The 20,105-nt window shown below is 38.0% G+C and overlaps 1 protein-coding gene across 2 annotated transcripts in view; it reads left to right on the top strand.

Annotated features, from left to right (window-relative positions):
• Positions 1–19,761, top strand: part of PANK3 (pantothenate kinase 3) — a 32,393-nt gene extending 12,632 nt beyond the window's left edge. For both annotated transcript variants that reach the window (XM_006262023.4, XM_019487143.2), the window contains 5 exons: positions 3,374–3,627; positions 4,290–4,466; positions 7,210–7,333; positions 10,337–10,462; positions 12,514–19,761. In XM_006262023.4, coding sequence (XP_006262085.2) covers positions 3,374–3,627; positions 4,290–4,466; positions 7,210–7,333; positions 10,337–10,462; positions 12,514–12,564 — 732 coding nt within the window. In that variant the 3' untranslated portion in view covers positions 12,565–19,761. The remainder of the gene's footprint in view (positions 1–3,373; positions 3,628–4,289; positions 4,467–7,209; positions 7,334–10,336; positions 10,463–12,513) is intronic.
• Positions 19,762–20,105: the final 344 nt, after the last annotated feature.

Genomic DNA, 20,105 nt, shown 5'->3' on the forward strand with positions numbered 1-20,105 from the left:
GTGCGTTAAATAAGTGAGTAAGTAAATAGACGTTAAATCAGTAACTTCATAGAAATGTGAATCCTGGTATGTACAATTGTTAGTCTCAATTATTTATATTATTTTATATAAATAAGGAAGATGGTCTTGATTACTGTTAGATTTGATCTTGAAAGCTAATTGGAAAATTCCATTCATGTAATGAACTAGGTTGCAGTACCTAGGTATAAAGAGAGATCTCACTTATTGTAAAATAATCTTTTTCTCTTCTTGTTTTCTGTTTTGGGAGGCACTTGAGTTTAAACCTCTGTGCCATTATGCTCATTCTGGACCTTCTGTCCCATGCAGTCATTGATAGCTCTTCCTAGTCTTTTTGTGAAGTGAATTTAATCTGCTGTTCCACTTTTGTAGAGTGAATCAAGTCTAAGGAAACTAGTCCAATACATTGTTATTGCTCTGTAACGCAATAAATAGTTTCTACAGGGGATTCTTTTTCGCCAGGAATTTTAAAATGCTTCTTAACACCTTCTGGCAAAAATGGCTATTTTCATATTTCAACTATTGTGTAGGTTGTTAAACGGGCGGGCTTCTGAAACAGTATCTGAAAGGAAGAACTCCCTTTTTGCATTTCACCTGTTGTTTTAAAATGTCTTCAGATTTCCCCCGTAGGATTCTAAAATAAAAAAGCACACCATTTTAATAGACTAGAACCAGCATTGGCAACAAAGGTCTGTCAGCTTTTTGGTGGAGGGAGGAGAATCCTTATTCTGCTTGCTGACAGAGTTATACAGGCCAAATACTGTAATACCAAGCCAGGGTCTAGTCCAGGGGCGGGCAATTATTTTGGGCGGAGGGCTGCTTACTGAGTTTTGGTAAGCCATCAAGGGCCACATGACAAGCAGCCCAGGGCAGATATATATTAATTTTCTAAATTTTTTAGGGGCCCTGCAGGCTGGATAGAATGACTTGACAGGCCCTGTTTTGTCCACCCTGGTCTAGTCTGTACTGTTTACCAGCAGATTTTCCAGCTGTTCTAACTCTGAGCGTGTACATGCTTAAAGCATCTTTGCTGGTGGCAGGGTAAAGTTTCCTCCACCAAATTGAGTAATGTTTCTGTCGCCATCTGGTAGGTAGCAGCAGTTGAGTGTAGACACTGCTGCTTGCCATCATACTGTCAGCAGCTGAGGCCTCCCTACAGTGCAGTTCACATTCTGACAACACAGCAGAGCTGCCAGAAGAGCATGGATGTATGTGGCTTCTGCTCATTAAGATGGCTGTTGTGTGAACTTCTGGCACCAAGGCCTGCATCTTAGATTTCTTGAGATCCTAGAAGTGGTGGCTTCATAGTTTCATAGTAGTTAGGGGTCAGAAGGGACCTGAATAGATCATCTAGTCTAACCCCCCACCACTGGTTGGAGCACATGCTGGGATCACGTAACCCCAGGCAGGTGTTCATCCAACCTCTTTTTGAATTTACCCAAGGTAGAAGCAAGGACCACTTCCCTAGCAAGTTGGTTGCAGATCCTAGTTACCCTGACAGTTAAATAGTGCCTCCTAATCTCCAACCTGAACCTATTCTCTAGCAGCTTCTGGCCATTGTTCCTCGTCACCCCAGGTGCTGCTGGGGAGAATAGGGCTCTTTCTATTTGCTGCTGATCTCCCCTAACGAGTTCGTAGGCAGCCACCAAATCCCCCCTCAGCCTCTGCTTGCTGAGGCTAAACAGGTTCAGGTCTGTCAGCCTCTCCTCATAGGGCCTGCCCTTTTGCCCTCCAGCCAAGTGGGTGGCACTCCTCTGAACCCTCTCAAGGCAGGTCACATCCTTCTTAAAGTGCGGTGCCCAGAACTGGGCTCAGTACTCCAGTTGAGGCCGGACCAATGTCACATAGAGGTATCACCTCTCTGGACTGGCTTGAGATGCATCTTTGGATGCACGACAAGGTGTGGTTGGCTTTGCTGGCTGCGGTCTGGCATTGGCGGCTCGTGTTCATCTTGGAGTCAGTAATGACTCCAAGATCCCTTTCCACCCCTGTGTTCACAAGGGGGGAGCTCCCCAGCTTGTATGTATGCTGTGGATTTCTTCTCCATAGGTGCAGCACCCTGCATTTATCTACACTGAAGCCCATCCTATTACCATCCACCCACCTCTGTAGTCTAAGTCTAATTGCAGCCTCTCTCTCCCTTCAAGCATGCCTACCTCTCCCCACATCTTGTTTCATCGGCAAACTTGGACAACGTGCTTTCCACCCCCTCGTCCAAGTTGCTGATGAAGATGTTGAACATTGTAGGCCCCAGGACCGAGCCTTGGGGGACCCCACTTCACATCCCGCTGGGTCGAGTATGACCTGTCCACCATCACTCTCTGAGTGCCCCCCATCAGCCAAATTTTTCACATCCAACTGTGTAGGCATCACAATGCCACAGTCGCTCAGTTTATTAATGAGAATGGGGTGAGGGAGAGTGTCAAAGGCCTTCTTAAAGTCCAGAAAGACTACATCCACAGCGACACCATCTTCCAGGGATTTAGTTACCTGGTCATAAAAGGCCATCAGGTTGGTCTGGCAGGACCTGGCTTTGATGAACCCATGTTGGTTACCTCTGGGCATGATCTCCTCTGCTGGCCCCTCACAGATGTGCTCCGTAATGATTTTTTTCAAGGATTTTCCCCAAGACCGATGTGAGGCGTATGGGCCTATAGTTTCCCGGGTCCTCCTTCCTCCCTTTCTTATAGATGGGAACCACATTAGCTAGTTTCTAATCTGCGGGCACTTGTCCCGTGGACCACGATTGCTTGTACAGCTGGGCCAGGTTTAATTAGTTGTCTAACCGAAGCTCTTAAACATTTGAGACATTTATATTTTGTCACTTTACAAATGAATGTTTATGTTCAAGATGGTTCCAGAGGTAATACAAAAAACTAAGTAGGTTTGCAAATATGTTAAATTGACTGAGAATATTTGAGGGTGATTTTTGGGGTGTTTGCTAAAAATCTGGTCTGCAATGACCCAGAAAAAAAATGTTTTTTACAGTGGCTTAAACCTAGCCTCTCTCACTTAGTGGTAGCAAAATAGCTTACTAAGTTCTAGTCTAGTGAAAGGTTATTTTACTGTCATATAGTAGCAAGAAGAAGGCATGTATAGACAGTTGCACCCCTTTTGTTGGTTGCCATTTTCCCATTGTCAGCTGGGATAATGCCCAGAATACACTTCATACTGGCAAAGCTACTGAGCAGCAGTGTATGGAACCACCAGAATGAAATAGATTTGCATTTGTTCTTGTGTTTGGCAGCAGTAGTTGCTAACTGTGGCACGAACTGACAGCAAAGGCATCTGCATATAGGTAAGACCAACATACCTATTGTATGAATTACTAACATTGCCCTTTTCTTTTTCACAGATTGGAAACCTGCAGCTGCACAAACTGGATGAGCTTGACTGCCTTGTCAAAGGATTGTTGTATATAGATTCAGTCAGTTTTAATGGCCAGGCAGAGTGCTATTACTTTGAAAATGCCTCAGAACCTGAGAGATGCCAAAAGATGCCTTTTAACCTGGATGACCCATACCCACTGCTGGTTGTAAACATTGGTTCAGGAGTCAGTATTTTAGCAGTCCATTCCAAAGACAACTACAAGAGAGTAACTGGAACAAGGTAGTGATTTTAAACAGCAAGTTATAATTTGTACACAGAATAATGAGTCTAATATTAAGTTTTCAAACAATTGCTTCCTGCAATTTTTTTGGATTAATTACTGACATAATTAATTGTTGTCTATCCTCATAGCGATCTACCTGTCCTCATAGCTAAGACGTGTAGTCAGTATTTGCAGTGCTAATTAATCTGCAACAGAATTTAGTCCACAATGCCTGATACTGTCATGTTATTTGGTTTTGATTATATACCATATTTCCAGTGAATCCAGACTTCTGCTCTATTAAAATGTTGATCGCTGAAGGGAAAAAAAGCCTGAGACCAAGGACTGAATGTAGATATTTCAGGTCATCTCTGCAGCCCCAACTGATATTCGTGTTTATTTTTGTTTCCTGCTATGAGTAGGACATTTAAGGATCCCAGTATGAAAATTAAGTAACTTTACTTGTTGGAAAATATTTCCCTGGAACCTACAGTTCCAAATCATGCTATATTTTTGTTAAGCTTGACAAATTAAGTTCACATAAATACTTTCATCTTGATTCACAGTTAACTCTTTAGCAAGCAAGTTGCACTGCGTACTAATCTATGACCTAATGCAGAGATTGTTAATTAATTAAAGGAATTACCATGTAAAAGTAATTATTTCTTTTTTTAATTAGTCTAGGTGGAGGGACCTTTTTAGGTTTATGCAGTTTATTAACTGGCTGTGAAAGTTTTGAAGAAGCTCTTGAAATGGCATCCAAAGGGGATAGCACACATGCTGACAAGCTGGTCCGTGATATTTATGGAGGAGACTATGAACGATTTGGCTTGCCAGGATGGGCAGTAGCATCTAGGTAAGCAAAAGACTTGCTTGTAGCCTTATAACAAACTTCTGTTGAGAATTCCTTCAATACAGAAATGGAAGGATTTTGAAAAGAGATGTTAGTTCAGTATCACTTATCAGGAATAATTGCTTTTTGTGTACTTATTTTTACAGCTAATTAAATTGTATTTGTATTTAAATATACTCTTAAGTTTTATGAAATTTTAAAACCATGTGAACACATCTAATTGCTGGCAAGAGAGGAATACTACAGTAGTTGCCTTTTGTAGAATACTGTGACCCCAACAGTTGAAGCACAGCATCATATGCAAATATATATTTTTAATGCCCTAGATGATGCATCAGAAGAGAGAAGAGCATGTAGAAAGTGCAAGGGAAAAAAAAGAAAAAATTGTTAAAACTCCTCAATGAATTTTTAGCATTTTTGGCCAAGATCTTTGAGAATGTAGTAGCCAGTATTTAATTTGCCACCATGTTTTCCTCTGTTTTGCAATCTCTTCCTTTCTAGATTGATTTCACTTGTTTTTGTACATGTAGATCAGCCAGTCGAACTGTTGCGAAATTTTTTAGCCACTGTTTTTATTTATATATTGCATATAAACACAAACCATAGGAATGATTTATTTTTAATTTTGATTTTTGAGGCTTTTTTGATTGTGAAATATCTCTGGGTATTTTTTGACACTTTTTTGCAGCAGATACTCTGGGAAATTTTAAACAAATTGATCTACAGTGTGGGCTTAATGGGAATAAATTCAAGCTGCTGTTACTCAGAAGTGGACTTTTTTCATTTGCAGTTTAATCCCTCTGCAGTCAATTAAGGCAAATACATATATTTTGAGCAATAATGTCCACACACTAGTTTAATACGTGCTGATTTCACATCTATCATCCCGACCCCTATTACAGTACTTTGTTTTGCCCTTTCATAAGCTTTAGGTTTGGAATAGTGAGAGAAGTTAGAATTTCAGCTGTTGTTACTAAAGCTTAGTCTATGTTACAAGGCTTAGTCTGTGCTGTCTGCCCTGAGAGGTTTGCTGGCATAGCCACACGTGTGATCTTTTCACACTTCTAGTCAGCTTAACTAAGTCAGCAGAACTTCATGATGTAGACAAAGCCAGAGTCACTAGTGGTGAAGTAATATGCACAATTAAGGAATCGCTCACTTAGTGTTGTTCAACTTGGAAAGTTCTGAGCTTCTATAAATTAATTGCCACAATTTGTCAGCTCTGGGAGTTACTTTTCATTTCAACATTTGAACTTACCACTCAGTTCTGTGCTTTAGTGTTTCTCTGTATTAAACATTCAGAATAACTAACTGATTATTCAGTTACTCTGCAGCTTCTGTCAAACCCAATTGTTAGCTCGTCACAATGTTTTGTAAGTGTAAAGCTGTTTTAAGCCAGTTTCAGTTCAGTGGGTAATTATGCCACCAGGAAATTTGACAGTTGGGCAGTCCTCCAACAGCAGCCAGTTAATACTTCACTCTGCAAACTGTATAGCTTGCTTATTAGTTGGTTTGTGCTTCATTAGCTTCTAGGTATTTGGAAGCTGGAACTTGGGAGAAACTAGAGAGGAAAGGCTAGTGAACTTGAAGCAGACAGTTTTTAATATGGACAAATAATTAACTTATCAGTCTTTCCACTGACTATTAACTGTTTCTATGGCTGCTTGAATTTATTTTTCTCTTAAACAGGCACTCCCTCCCCAGGGAAATTTTTTATCTCTCTTTACATAAGTTGGCATCTCCTGTATGCTATCTCTCTGCTTTTTCTCTTCTGGGATTTTGTGATGCTTCCAAAAATGAATACCAATTTCAGTTTTGGAGTGTTTTATAGTGGGTAAACATTCTGTTATTTATATGCCCCTCAATTTTGCTTCAGCTGTCTGGAGAACAACGGAAGGATTATATGTGAAGTGAGGAATAAAGGCTGACTTTTCAGAAGCTGCAGAATTGGCTGTCGAGACTCAGAATTAGTTCCCTGTGCTTTGTCTAGCATGGAATAGTAGCACCCAGGAAAAGGAAACATTGGTTGGAGATGTTTCCTCCAGCATCTCTAAACCAATAATGGTTGGTGCCAGGGAGGGTACTGAATAGGGGAGATCATTCTAGGTACATCCAGCTCAGTGCTGTCCCTCCATAGCATCTACTCCTGCTGCTGTTAGAGATGGGATACTGGGCTGGATACTGGGTCTGACCCAGTACTGCATTTCCTATATTCTTACGTTCTAAAATAAAGTGACAAGCTATATCTTCATTAAATTTCATAGCCTAAAAAGGAGGGGCTCATTTTCTTAGCTGGTCTGGAAATTTCCAGAGAAGAAAGAGAAGCAACAATACATCATAACCTCACTTGTTAAAGTATTACCTTTTTAATTTATTACCAATTTGAAAAAAATATATATATTTAAAATTTGGAATAAATAGGAGATGTAAAGGCAGATAAATTAATTACCCCCAAGCGAAAAAGGAACTAGGTTTTAATGCATGGTATCTGCTCCACAGTGATTGTCCATGTGCATGCTCTCAGCCCATGGCAGGTGAGAGGTAAAGCCAGCATGGTTTAGCATTCATGTACCACAGGGTAAAAGCATGCCCTCAGGCAGCTACCATAGAGCAGCTGACTCGTAGAAAGTAATTTGTATACCCATCCCCCTAAATCTGCTCTTGGCATGGAAACTATACTCAAAACTTGTTGTAAATGCGAAATGTATCACTCTGTACTTTTCTCCCCGCCCCCTCTTCTTTCCAGTTTTGGGAATATGATCTACAAAGAGAAGAGAGAATCTGTTAGTAAAGAAGACCTGGCTAGAGCCACATTGGTTACCATCACCAATAATATTGGGTCTATAGCACGGATGTGTGCTGTTAACGAGGTAAACTCAAAGGAGGGTGGGAGAAGTGTCAGAAAAACTTTATATTCTTACTGTGGGGTCTCCAGTTACTTGAACTGCTAATATTTAACAGTTGTCCTTTCAAATCTGTTACCATGTTTTCAGATGAAGCAAACAGACTTCCATTGGCTCTGCAGCAGTTCAGAATGCCTTTTAAGATTCATCTGGCTTGAGAATTCATTCTCTAGTAGTAGTAGTAGCAATTGGGAAGTCGGCATGGATTCAGCAAGGGCAAGTAATGCCTAACTAACCTGATTGCCTTCTATGATGAGAATTGGTTCTGTGGAGGCGAGGAAAGCAGTGGATGTGATGTACCTTGACTTTTTAGCAAAGCTTTTGATAAAGTCTCCCACAGCATTCTTGCAAGCAAGCTAAGGAAGTATGGATTGGATGAATGGACTGCAAGGTGGATAGGAAGCTGACTGGATCGTTGAGCTCAGCGGGTAGTGAACAACAGTTAAATGTCTAGTTGGCAGCTGGTATCAAGTAGACTGCCCCAGGGGTCAGTCCTGGGGCCGGTTTTGCTCAGGATCTTCATTAATGATTTGGAAGATAGGATGGAGTGCATCCTCAGCAGGTTTGCAGTTGACACCACGCATGGAGGAGTAGTAAATATGCTGGAGGTTAGGGCTAGGATTCAGAGTGACCTAGACAAATTTGGAGGATTGGTCCAAAATAAATTACATGAGTTCAAGGACAAGTGCGAAATCGTGCACTTAAGACAGAAGAATCCTGTGTACTGCTACAGTCTTGGGACCAACTGACTAAACAGCAGCTCTGCAGAAAAGAACCTGTTGGTTACAGTGGACAATAAGCTGAATACGAGTCGGTGTTGTGCCCATGTTAGTAAGAAGGCTAGCAGCATACTGGGCTGCATTAATAAGAGCATTGCCAGCAGATGGAGAGAAGAGATTCTTCCCCTCTATTTGGCACTGGTGAAGCTACATCTGGAGTAGTGTGTCCAGTTTTGGGGGGCCCCTGCTGCAGAAAGGATGTAAACACATTAGCAGGAGTTCAGCATAGGGCAATGAAAATGGTTAGGGGGCTGGAGTACATGATTTCTGAGGAGAGACCGAGGGAACTGGACTTATGTAGTCTAGAGAAGAGAAGACTGAGAGGGGATTTGATAGCAGCCTTTAACTACCTGAAGGGCGGTTCTAAAGAGGATGGAGCTAAACTGTTCTCAGTGGTGGCAGATGACAGAACAAAGAGCAATGGTCTCTAGTTGCAGCAAGGGAATTTTAGGTTGGATATTAAGAAAAACTTTCTCTCTAGGAGAGTGGTGAAGCCCTCGAATGGGTTACCCAGGGAGGTGGTGGAATCTCCATCCTTGGCAGTTTTTAAGGCCTGACTCAACAAAGCCCTGGCTGCAGTGATCTAGTTGGGGATGGTCCTGCTTTGAAAAGCGTTTGACCAGATGACCTGCTGAGGTTCCCTTTCAATCCTGATTTTGAATAATAAATGAAAGTCTTCTCCCAATTAAAAATGTGGTGAAAAAAGCATTGGGTTTTACCAAATTTGAGCTGTTTTATAAAAATTATTTTTAACTGTTGCAAAATTTCACTTTTGAAACATCAGTGGCCGTGAATCTGAAGAAGGATTGCTCCATTGCATCTTCTCAGAGATTTGTCTAATAGTCCCAGAATAAATTTGAGGATTATTTTCACTACTCTTTGCATAGAACTGTGAATAGCAATGAGAGCCAAGAAATAAGAAATATAGACGCCCTAGAACTGCACAGTGAAGGCTGGAATAGGAAAGAAGACTGGAAGAGGAGAAGGCTTTTTCTACTTCGGTAGTCAGCAAGATGGAGTGTAGCTTCCAACGAAGACACTATTAGCCAGCAGTCACTTTAAAATAAGAAATAGGAGTGTGTCTTCATCTCCATTGGTGATCCCTCCCTCTCTTTAGTATCTAACTTTTTCCAGTAAAGGGATTTTGGGGTGGGGGTTGGGTCTTTGCTGTCTTACAAAAAAAAAAAAAGCCTACATTGAAATGGGAAGGGTAAGAGTACACAGTAACTTAAAAATATAATAAGCAAAGGAAATCAAATTGTTATACCTTAAGTATGTGAATAAATAAACCCCAGTAATCCAATAAACCCCTAGACTGACCTTAATTCATTCCAGTAATGATGCTATGTAATAACTGTAAGATTCTTATTAAATATAATCTGGCCCCAGATTAAACTCTTCTTAAAGAGCTTCATTTTCCCCACACCACCACTGAACAGAGTTAATAAATATTTCTGTACCTTAAAATACTAACTTCTCACAATGAAAAGGGGATTAGGCAGATAAGTGTTATTCCTGTGAGCACAGGTAACAGATGGACATGCCACAAGTTTTATCCTAATTTGAATGAATATTCATGTGTCACTAGTAAGTGCTCTAGTAAAATATTCTCCTATTTTATATGTTTAATTCTCAGTCTCATTCAGTCACTGGAGCTTAATGTCATCAGTTTTATTTTCAGTTTAAACGTTTCCACAATTGGAGAATACAGTGAAAAAACTGAAAATTTAAATTTGACTGCATTTATCATTTGCCTAGTATGCGTTTTAGTTTCATTCTAACGGTCTTGTTCTGTATGTATTCAGAGCCAAGGAACATCTGTAACATCTGTAATATCTCATTGTCTTTGGCTTCTTTACAGTGCTGCCTTGTTGCATATGGATCAAGCAGCATTGTACAGGGCTATGAAGACAATGAGTCTTGCTCTACCGCAAATAAGATATTTGGTTTAGTTGTACTTTTTGTTTGGATTGTTTCACTTTTTTAAATAATTCCTATTTTGTAAAACTGTGCAACTTTGGACTTTAAATATCTCTACTGCTGATCTCTTCTAGTTCTGGAATGTTTTAAAGATTGAACCAAAATTATATACTGGCAGATGTGACAACCTATTTTTATGTCAAAGATTTGTAAAGCTGCTCTGGATACTGAGGAATCATATAACGCTCAATTTTTGTTCTTTCTGTTTTAGAAAATAAACAGAGTTGTCTTCGTTGGCAATTTTTTACGTGTGAATACTTTGTCAATGAAGCTGCTTGCATATGCACTGGATTACTGGTCAAAAGGCCAGCTAAAAGCTCTGTTCCTAGAACATGAGGTATGTTATAAACACTTACAAATAAAGAAATTCTTACTTGTAATCTCCAACTCACCTCTTAAAAGTAATATCCAGACACCCATCAGATACTCAGAATGCTCACAGTAGTGTTAATTTTCAATAGGTAGTTTTGATTAGGGGGTCATAAAGAATCAATAGGCAAATTTCAATGGCTAAGTTTGTCCTATTTGGATGAGGCAGTCTTCTGGTCAGTTAAACACCTAGGCATTTCACTACCAAGTCTACAGGCAGTGAAGGGATTTGAAAAGGTTTTGCATCATTGAAGTTTGATGGCAAATAGCCTCAAGAACTGAATATGTCAGAAAAATAAAACCCTTTGTAGTATATGCATTGAACATGCATTCTCTCTGTTTTACCTGAATTCATTTTTTGTGCAGTGTTAACGTATGTTCATTTCTTGAGAACTCTGGGATACATGGAGCTACTAGATGTCATTTACATAACATTGACACTTAAACAATATTTCCATCTTGCAGCTCCATCTTGATATGTAAAGTTCATGGTAGGTGTTAGTGTTCTAAGTCTTGCAGAGGCAGTTGCCTGTATCCATTCTCTGGGTCATTTCAAAGTAGAACTTGAAAGGAAAGACTTTAGTCATTTTAGGAAAATTCCATTTTCCCCACAGTTTCTTGGAGACAATGCAGAAATATTTTAATGCCATCAACTTCTGCTGAAGAGGTTTCTTTCCTTCCCTTTCTGAGTAGATGATTATTCAACAGGGCAATAAGTATGGGGTGCATCTTTCTGCAGCCTAACAGTTTGAGGGATGTAAAGAAGTGGCCACTGACCGGACATTTTATACCATTCTTTGTTAGCATATTTTCACATCCTGAAAGGTTACAGGTCAGAATCCTAGTTGGCCTGGACTGCTTTTAATCTTTATACAACTGCTGCTTACAATGAACATTTCAAATTTGAGGAGAACCGTTTGTTTACTTTTATTGGTGGTCTAACACCTGCCTACAGGTACATTCTGCAAAATTAGCTGATTCTTCATATTGAGAGAATATGTCCTGGTTTGACTGCAGGTAATCCATGTTAAAGTGCCTTATGGTCCAGCAGGGTGTCAACTTGTTGCCTCTTGGAAGATGACCAGTAAACTCTAATAGATCTGCTATAAGCCTACAGAATGCCAGTGGTATATGACATTCAGTATCAGATCTTTTTATTTGATCAGTTCTCCATTTTTTTCCTTTTCTTTTAGTTCCAGTTTGAATATGGAACCAAGATGACCGTTGGAGCAGGCATCACAGTGATAGTATCTGAAGTTGTTAGTTAGACTTTAGTTGTACTTCCTTGCTAATTGTCTGTGGGTTCTACTTGGTTTGGCTTTAGATTCTGATATTTGGCAAGGTCTGAAAGTCTCTGGAGATCATAATAGGGCTCTTTTAGCATTTTTTCCAATTAAGTACAAGAAGAGGTTTTATAACAAAGGCATGGCTCTTGCATTTGTCTTCAACATAAAGATTCAGTCTAGAGTGTAGCTTGCTATGTTTGGGCCTTTCCAAAAACAGTTTTATTCTGTGGTCCTTGTCTCTTCCTTCAGTGAGTTCTAGAGTGTAGGCTACTGCTGAGCAGGGCCAGAACTTACACTAACAAGCCACTTACTACTAGTAGATGTTACCTGTAGGAGACTAGGGTGGAATTAGGAGGAGAAGTTTAGAGTAGTACATTGGTGCGAATGTTAAAAGTCACAGGGCAGTTGTCATTTCTCAGTTCTTCTGAAAAGCTTTTGCTATGTGTGGTCAAGTATCATTGATATGTGCTTGGAAATCCTTAAGATACATTAGTAAATGAAAGAGTCTAATGAGATTTGTAAATTTTAGGGAACAGAGTCAAGTAGGGCAAGCATTCTTTTAAGAGCAAAGGGTTTGTGTTTGTAGAGCTTTGGAAACCTCACACGAAGGACAGTGTAGCACAAGTAAACGTTGTTCTTTCCAAGTCCTCACTTTGGGTTAAGAAATGTATTGCTGAATTTTAAATGTTATGGTTCAAACTTAGAATGACAGCTCTTTTCTTTAAATAAACAGGGGTATTTTGGAGCTGTTGGTGCTCTTCTTGGGTTGCCGAATTTCAGCTGAAGAACCAGATGTCTTTACGCTGAGCTGCTTTCCACTTGGATGACATTACTGCATCGTTTAAATCAATGGGAACCAAAGGAAAAAAGCAGTGGTTTTACTGTAAATGTTTTTAAATTTAAACGTGGTAAGCTGCTGGATATTGCCATTTTAAAGAAGTGGAATCTTACCATGTTGGGCATTTATAAGTAAAATATTAGAGGGGTTTGTTTGTTTGTTTGTTTGATGTACTCCAGTACACATAACCAGTATTGAACTTTTAATATGCAATACATCCTCTGAAAAACAAGCTTCCAAAAGAGAGAATTCCAGCTCCTTATGCGTCTGGCACTTAAAATATTTTGGGCTTTAATGCTAAGCAAATCTGTTTTGTATGTAATCTGGTGTAGGTGGTTTATTTTAATCTATTTGCTTTAGTCCTTGTTTGCCTTGTTCTAACAGCAGAATTTCCTTTCTACGTTTCAAAACATTGACTTAAAAAAAACAGGGTGCCATCAACAAAAGGAAAAAGGAAAGTTGTTTGCATTTTAAAAATGGCTTCTTACATTAAGGACAGTAAAGTGTTATGACATTAAACACATTTCAGTAATCATGGTATTTGATATAAAACAGGGAGGAAATAAAAAATCTCTGCCTTGTAAGCAAAAAGCAGAGAAGGGCAGTAGCAGCTACTACTGCAACTCCATTTTATCTGTTTCTGAGATATGGTTGCTCAGATAGGCAGCACATGGGGAATCTTGGCAAGACCATCTCTCTGAATTAGGTTTGAGTCAAAGAACAGCAAGGCTTTAGAATGGACCTGTCTAGATTAAGCAAACTTTTGATTTCTACCATTTTCACTATCAAATCCACCATAAAACCTGGCACAGTTTATAGAATCTACCCAAAAGAGACCAAGGACTAAAATAGCAGTAGTGTTAAAGTTTGTAAATCTGAAGTGTCGATCATCTTTCTGAGTAATCATGCATAGCTTCAATTCCTTTTTTACTGGTTTGAAGGATGGTTAGTTCTTCATTTTTTGTGAGATGTAATCTCAACTTTGAGCTTATTAAAAATTAACAATATTTTTATACATGTATTTGGAATTGGAGGTTTGTTTACAATGGTTTCAGAGTTTGTATTGCAATGTCAAAAGGACCAGTATTCAGTACACTTGGCAATAATTGGAACTGCGTATTGAACTGTGGCCTTGGGATGAATTCCATATTTTGTAACTAGTCCTTTTTTGCCTGAATATTTCGTTCTCACAGTGGTTTAAAAATTTACAGTAGTGTATTTACTGTGATGTCTAGTGCTGCCGTGAGATGAGCTACTAGATTAGAAAGACCATTTCAGAGATCGTCAGCTATGTGCTAGCGTATTTAGTGTCTCTAATAAGAAATGTCCAGCTTTATAGTACATGAATGAGAGAGGTTTTCTCTCTTGAATCTAAAGGAAACATCAGAATAAAATTTACTGATAAATTAGATTTTCATGTTTATAAATGAGTGTTAATCTAAAAAAATAAAATGAAAAAGATTAATAAACAATTCCAGAACATTGCTATATTCCATTATAGCAGCAGCTGAACTTTTAACCATTTTCCCTAACCCACAATGTACACAGAAAGGATTGAATGTACTAGGTAAAACTTGTCTTTCTATTCTTTAAGTTGAACTCCTTTTAAACTGGAGATTTTAGAAATTCCTAAAGTCCCAAAGTGCAATGATTTGTACAAATAGCCACTTTATTCAACTTTGGAACAGTGCCAACTTCAGACATAGTTTGATTGTTGTTGCTGCTGGGTACTGAAGGCAGGTATCCATTTTGAATATATTGAAATATTGCTTCAGTTGGAGAATGAGGTTTTCCATTTTCTAAGTGATCCTATTTTTGAAGGCTATCTTCAGTCTGTGAAGCAGATGAGCACATCTTGAGTAACATGTTCTCTAAAAGCTGCTACAGGTTTCAAGCTATGACGTAGTACAAGAAGTATGATGGTTTGTAATGATAGTTCATTAAAACACATTTATTCTATAAGTTTTCCACAAAGGAAAATGTTTTTGTAGATTTATTGTAGTAACCTCATACAGAGTTTCACATCCTGTATTCATGGCATTCTCAAATGTTGGAGCACCTCTGTCTCATGCTTCTTGCAGTTTCTTGCAAGAAACAGTTCAGCTAGTCCAGATAAATGCTGAGATTAATTTATTCTCTATATATCCTGTAGTACTGGAACACAACCTAAGAATTGTTTTTGAAATAGTAATTAAAAGTAATTTATATATACTGACCAGCAGATATGAAAGTAAGATTTAGTTGCAACTTTCCTTTTCCAGTCTAGCCTTTTTAGGAAGTCTATCTAACAGAGAAATGACCCTGGTCAATTCAGGACACAATTAATCAGTTCTGGAATAACAGTCAGAACATGTTGACAATTTAAGAATAAACTTCTTCTCTTGACCTTGAAAAAGATGGCTTCCGTTCTATAGTTCCATCAGTATGATTATGTTGACCTCTCCAAAAAATACCAGAAAAGTTTTCTGCCCCTAATCTACAATAAGGGTAATTCACATCAATAAGGATTATTTTCAGGAAAGTTTTTGCGATGTGTTTGGTTCTTTCAAAACAGAAAATTTGATGCCCCTTTTGTCATCCAAGTTGGTAGACATTACAGATATCTATATCGAGATTTATAGATGTATACACATACAAGTGCGGAGGCTGCTCCATTGCAATGGAATTCTGATGTGTTGGAGCAGTCTCGATTAATTGAGTCTGCTGGAGCATGGTAATTATTGCGCTCCAGCTGCTTCCTGAGTCTCATGCATCAGCGTCCCTGCACTTAAAATTGGCAGCAGGGACATTTAAACTAAAGTTCATTCAAGGAGCTTTAGTTCAAATGTCGCCACCACCTTTTTTAAGCACAAGGATGCTAATACACAAGACGCAGAGGTGCCTTAATTAGAGGGGCTCTTGAAGTCACTCTAATCAAAGCTCCACCACTGCCACCACGACCCCTGGAGCATGTATAAAAGTGCCCTATGAGATTAGCGTTAGATCTTTTCATCTGGATTCCTATGTACAGTGCAAAAGTCTGTACTCTCTGTACAGCAAAGTGATTTGATTCTTCATATTTGCTGTTGTTACTTCACATTTAATATTTCTGCCTCGGAGCTAGTCAATGTCCTTTTGCTGTAAACTAAATCAAGTAGCAGCTGAATCTAGCAGAGGAAGCGCAGCAAATGCTTTTTCAAATGTACAGGTTTTCTGAACTGCTCTCTCTTCAAGTGGGACCATTTCCTTCACCTTTAAAGGAAGAAGCAAGCTCATTCTGAATGTAGTAACACCCAGATAAAGCAGCCACATTAGTGCCTTTCATTTCTCATATGGTGCCAACAATGCTGGATTTGCTAGCTCTGGAACTTGATGCAGGAGCATTCCTGGCAATAGTTCTACTGTTTTCATTCTGTAACACTTACTAAAGATGTCAACAATAATACTTTTATCAGCAATGTAAATGATCTCTCAGACCTGACACAGAACAGTCAGGAAGTTGATACAAGTTTGTTGGTCTCCTGGCAAACTATTCTACTTTTGTTGAAATAATTACTTAAACTAGTCTCTCTTTATTCGTCCCTCTCATTTGGCCCTGCCCCAGACATCACTTCTGACTTTAAGAGGCCATTGTCTCTCTGCAGTGGTGTTAACTTTTTAGCCACCTAAGTTTAGCTATTTCTATATCAGACACTTCATTTTTATATGAAAATACTGTTATGGTCTGGCTGGTATGGCTAGAAAATCTTTAACTACTTCAAAAACCTTTCCAAATCTGCTTAAGGGAGCTAACCACTTTAAATGAGAAGCAATATTGCTCTGGTGCATTTTGGACTGTTAACACATTGGGGGAAATATAGCATTTCTGTAAGTATTTTTATGCTGAGTACTTTTTAATGAATCCAGTAGATTGTTGCCACTTGCACAAACAACTTCCTAGAAGGGCTCATTAAATTTAGACTCTAGGAGAGAGTAGCAGTATGGATAACCTTTCTTTCCCTTTTTATTCTTTTAAGAGCTTTGGCAGAGGTCCTCAAAGGTACTTAGGCACCTTTGAGGATGTCAGCCTTTTTTCTTTGATTTACATACTTCCAGCAACGAAGTATCCATAAGGTCCTGTCAGCTCTTCATAAAATACCTTCTGGCACTATTTAAATTAATGGCATTAATAGAGTTAGAAGCTAGGTTGTACTATTAGCTTAACCTGTGTGTTAAAAATTGAAGAGAAGTGTAACTATGGTCCTTCTAAAGGTATTATTAGGACTGTTAATCTTATTTGAGGAGTTATGTTTCTCTTGCTTTTAAGTAGTGGTTAGTACGTATCCTGTATATCTAGGTTGAGGTATTCCTTGTTCTTTTAGCATGGAGAAAATAGTCTTTGTTACACCACAGCTTTTACACATTTTGGACCTACATTGGTTCAGGAAAAATATATTTTTTAGAAACTGGTCCATTCCAAATAATGGTAGCAATAAATTATATTCCCTAAATGTTTCAGGAAAGCAGTGAGAGTTTGTTTTCATATAATTCAAGTGCTTTCATTTGGAGCAAAATAATCTGTGTTCCCTAAAGTGTCCAGTGTCTCTTATGTAATTATTCAGCTTGCACTCATGCCTTTGTACTGCTGTATAAGTATATTGCATTCATTATGCACCCTTTGAAATAATCGATATTGTAAGAAGATAAGATAGCACAATTCTGAACAGAATCAAAGACTAGACAGTTTTGTTTAGCATTTAAAGCAAAAAAAAAAAAAGTATTATGAGTGTGTCAGTACAGCTAATCAGGTACAATCCACTATTTCTCCTGCAACTATTGAAACCATAATGAAGGTACCTTTTAACATGATAATGTTTTCCTTATGAAGCAGGCTTCTTCATCCTTCCTACAAATATTATATATTTTTTGATTTAAAAAATATATAGAGGAGGAATTAACAAAAACGTTGTGTAAGATTTAAGTGTTTATGACTCAGACACACATGGGTTATAGTACAAAAGCAAGCAAACGTTATAGAAACAATAACCGAAGTGAAGTTTTGAGAGACCTCGGTTTTAGGCCACACCATAGTGGAAGGGTAACTTTTAGCTTGCTGTGCTTACAGTTTGGGAGTCAGTTAGCTAAATCTGCAGAAACAAAGTTTGTATTTGAGATGGAGCTAATATGGAGGACCACAAATGCCTTATGCAGTCTACTGGGGTTATTCCCCAGTGATATTCCACAATGTTCTTAAATGCCCTGTGTATCAGTTATAATATGGCTTCTGTTAATACATTCCAAAGATTGTTACCAATATTCTATAATCCATAATAAAAAAATCTTCAGTGAAGTCTTTTAATAAAGAAAACAAAAGTGCAAGCGAGGCTATTTGGCAAGTTGCTAACCTGCTCACACTTGATGTGTATAGAACACTGTAACAACCAGCCCTCCTGGAAACATCAAGAGATGTGCTAACGGAAGAATATTTAAGTAATCCTGGTTGTTTAACAGAGTGCCAAGCCCTGCACACACTGTAGATATCCAAATAGCCTGATGACTTAAGTAGGTACTACCTTAAGCAGTAATGAGCAAGATTAGGCTCCAAGGTCTTCTCAAATGTAGTTAAATGGAGAACACAGTAATGCCACTTTGCATATTACTGCTGGTGCTAAATCACTTGTTGAAAAATTTAAAATCTAAATACAAGTTGTAAATACTATGTTTATGACCTGGTCCTTTTGACTGACTTGAAATTTATCACTCAGATTTCTTCTGGCCTTATTTCAAGCTTACCTTTTTAGTATATATTCTGTGGTTCATTAATGTTGAAAGTCATTTGTGGGATGGGCTTTCTATGCTGCTTTCTGTAAAGCAGGTAACATTTAGTTTGTGTATTATATCAGATCATCTTCCATTTCTAGATTTCAGTTGTAAGAGTAGTTTAGGTATTAATCTTACAGTTTACCGTCCATTGTCACTGTAGCTGTTTAAAGTAAAAACAGTTCTTAGTACCACCTGTAATGGTTTGACATACATCCTTTGTTAATTCTTCAAAAAGTATGGCCATAACTGTAAGCATTTTTGTTTGAAAATTGTAAATATATGTATTTAAAACTACTTTTAAAGTTGAAATGTTAAATTGGTCCTATCCATAAGAGAATCTAAAATATGGAATACAAATTGTTAGTTTGGAGTCGTATATTTTAATTTTAATTAAACATTTTCACAATTTCATAGGTATAAATTTTAGACCATTGTAAATACAAAGACTTGGAACAGTTGCATTAATTCAGATTGAAAAAGAGTTGTGAATGAAAACATGAAGAAATTTTATGTTACATTGCCAAGAAGCTCAAAAGTAATGGGGTTGAATATTTGGGTATTTGAATTATGATGGAGAATATGGAAAATTTTGTTTTGATAGGCAGCATCATCTTTTTTTTTTTTTTTTTTTTTTTTTACACTGGTCGTAATAGGACTCTTGGCATTTTAATCATACATATTTTTGTTTTGGTTGTCAAGCAATTGTCTTGCAGCATGCAGACCATCTAATGACCAAATCGTAATTTCAGAGGGAGGCAGGAGGAATTTGGGGGTTAGCAGCAAGGTTGGTTCTTTATCATAAGGGATGGCACATTCATAAATTGCAAACCCATGTAGAGAAGACTCTTCTATGAGCCATTTTGGTTCAGTTGCCTTATTCTATTGCATTGTACTCAAGTTATGTCTCAGCTTTTTTTGTTTACTGTTCTGACACTGAAGATGTGATGTAAAAAAATGTATGATGTGATGCAAATTTTATTTGTAAAATTACTAAATTATACCTTTATGTAATCTATAATACATCTCTTGTAAATTGTTTAATTTATTTTTCATTTTATAGATGCTCATTACTGAATGTACAGAATAGATTTCTTTAATATGTCACTAAGTCTTTTTGTTGTGGCCAAGCTGTGGCCAATACTGTAATTCATCCCCATTAAAACTGTATAAATCTTAACTGCCTGTTTGCATGATTGAAGTTTGAATTTAATTTACTTATTCATTACTGCCATAAACAAATTTCAGTATGTTGGGCCTACTTTTTATAGTTTATTTTCCTGGTTTTGTTAATGTTTGTTCTGTATGAATGTTGAAACAGTACTTTTGTCTTACTTTTCCTAATAAATAACTCCAGATTGTTCAGTCATGTTTCTCCTTTGTTCCTTTCTTGGATTAGTCATGTGTAACATCAGTAATTGATGCTCTGTACTATTATAGGTGGTTTAATAGTAAAGGAACATGTCTGTGTTATCTTTTCTTCTCTTCACCTTCTGCACTTCTATAAGGCAGTGTAAAGGGAAAGTTGATTGTGTTCCTGCATTACTAAATATTGATGTGGATTCCATTATTTTGTTTCATGCTTTAATTTAAAGCTCGTAAATTGCCCTAACTTGCTGACTTTGAAGAATGAAATATTCTGTGCAGCTACCATGATCGTGGTGATAGCCATGCAGTTGCAATATCAAAAGCATCTTTCCTGGTGAACT

This window comes from Alligator mississippiensis, chromosome 9 (genome assembly GCF_030867095.1).
Source record: "Alligator mississippiensis isolate rAllMis1 chromosome 9, rAllMis1, whole genome shotgun sequence".
Classification (NCBI taxonomy): Eukaryota; Metazoa; Chordata; order Crocodylia; family Alligatoridae; genus Alligator; species Alligator mississippiensis.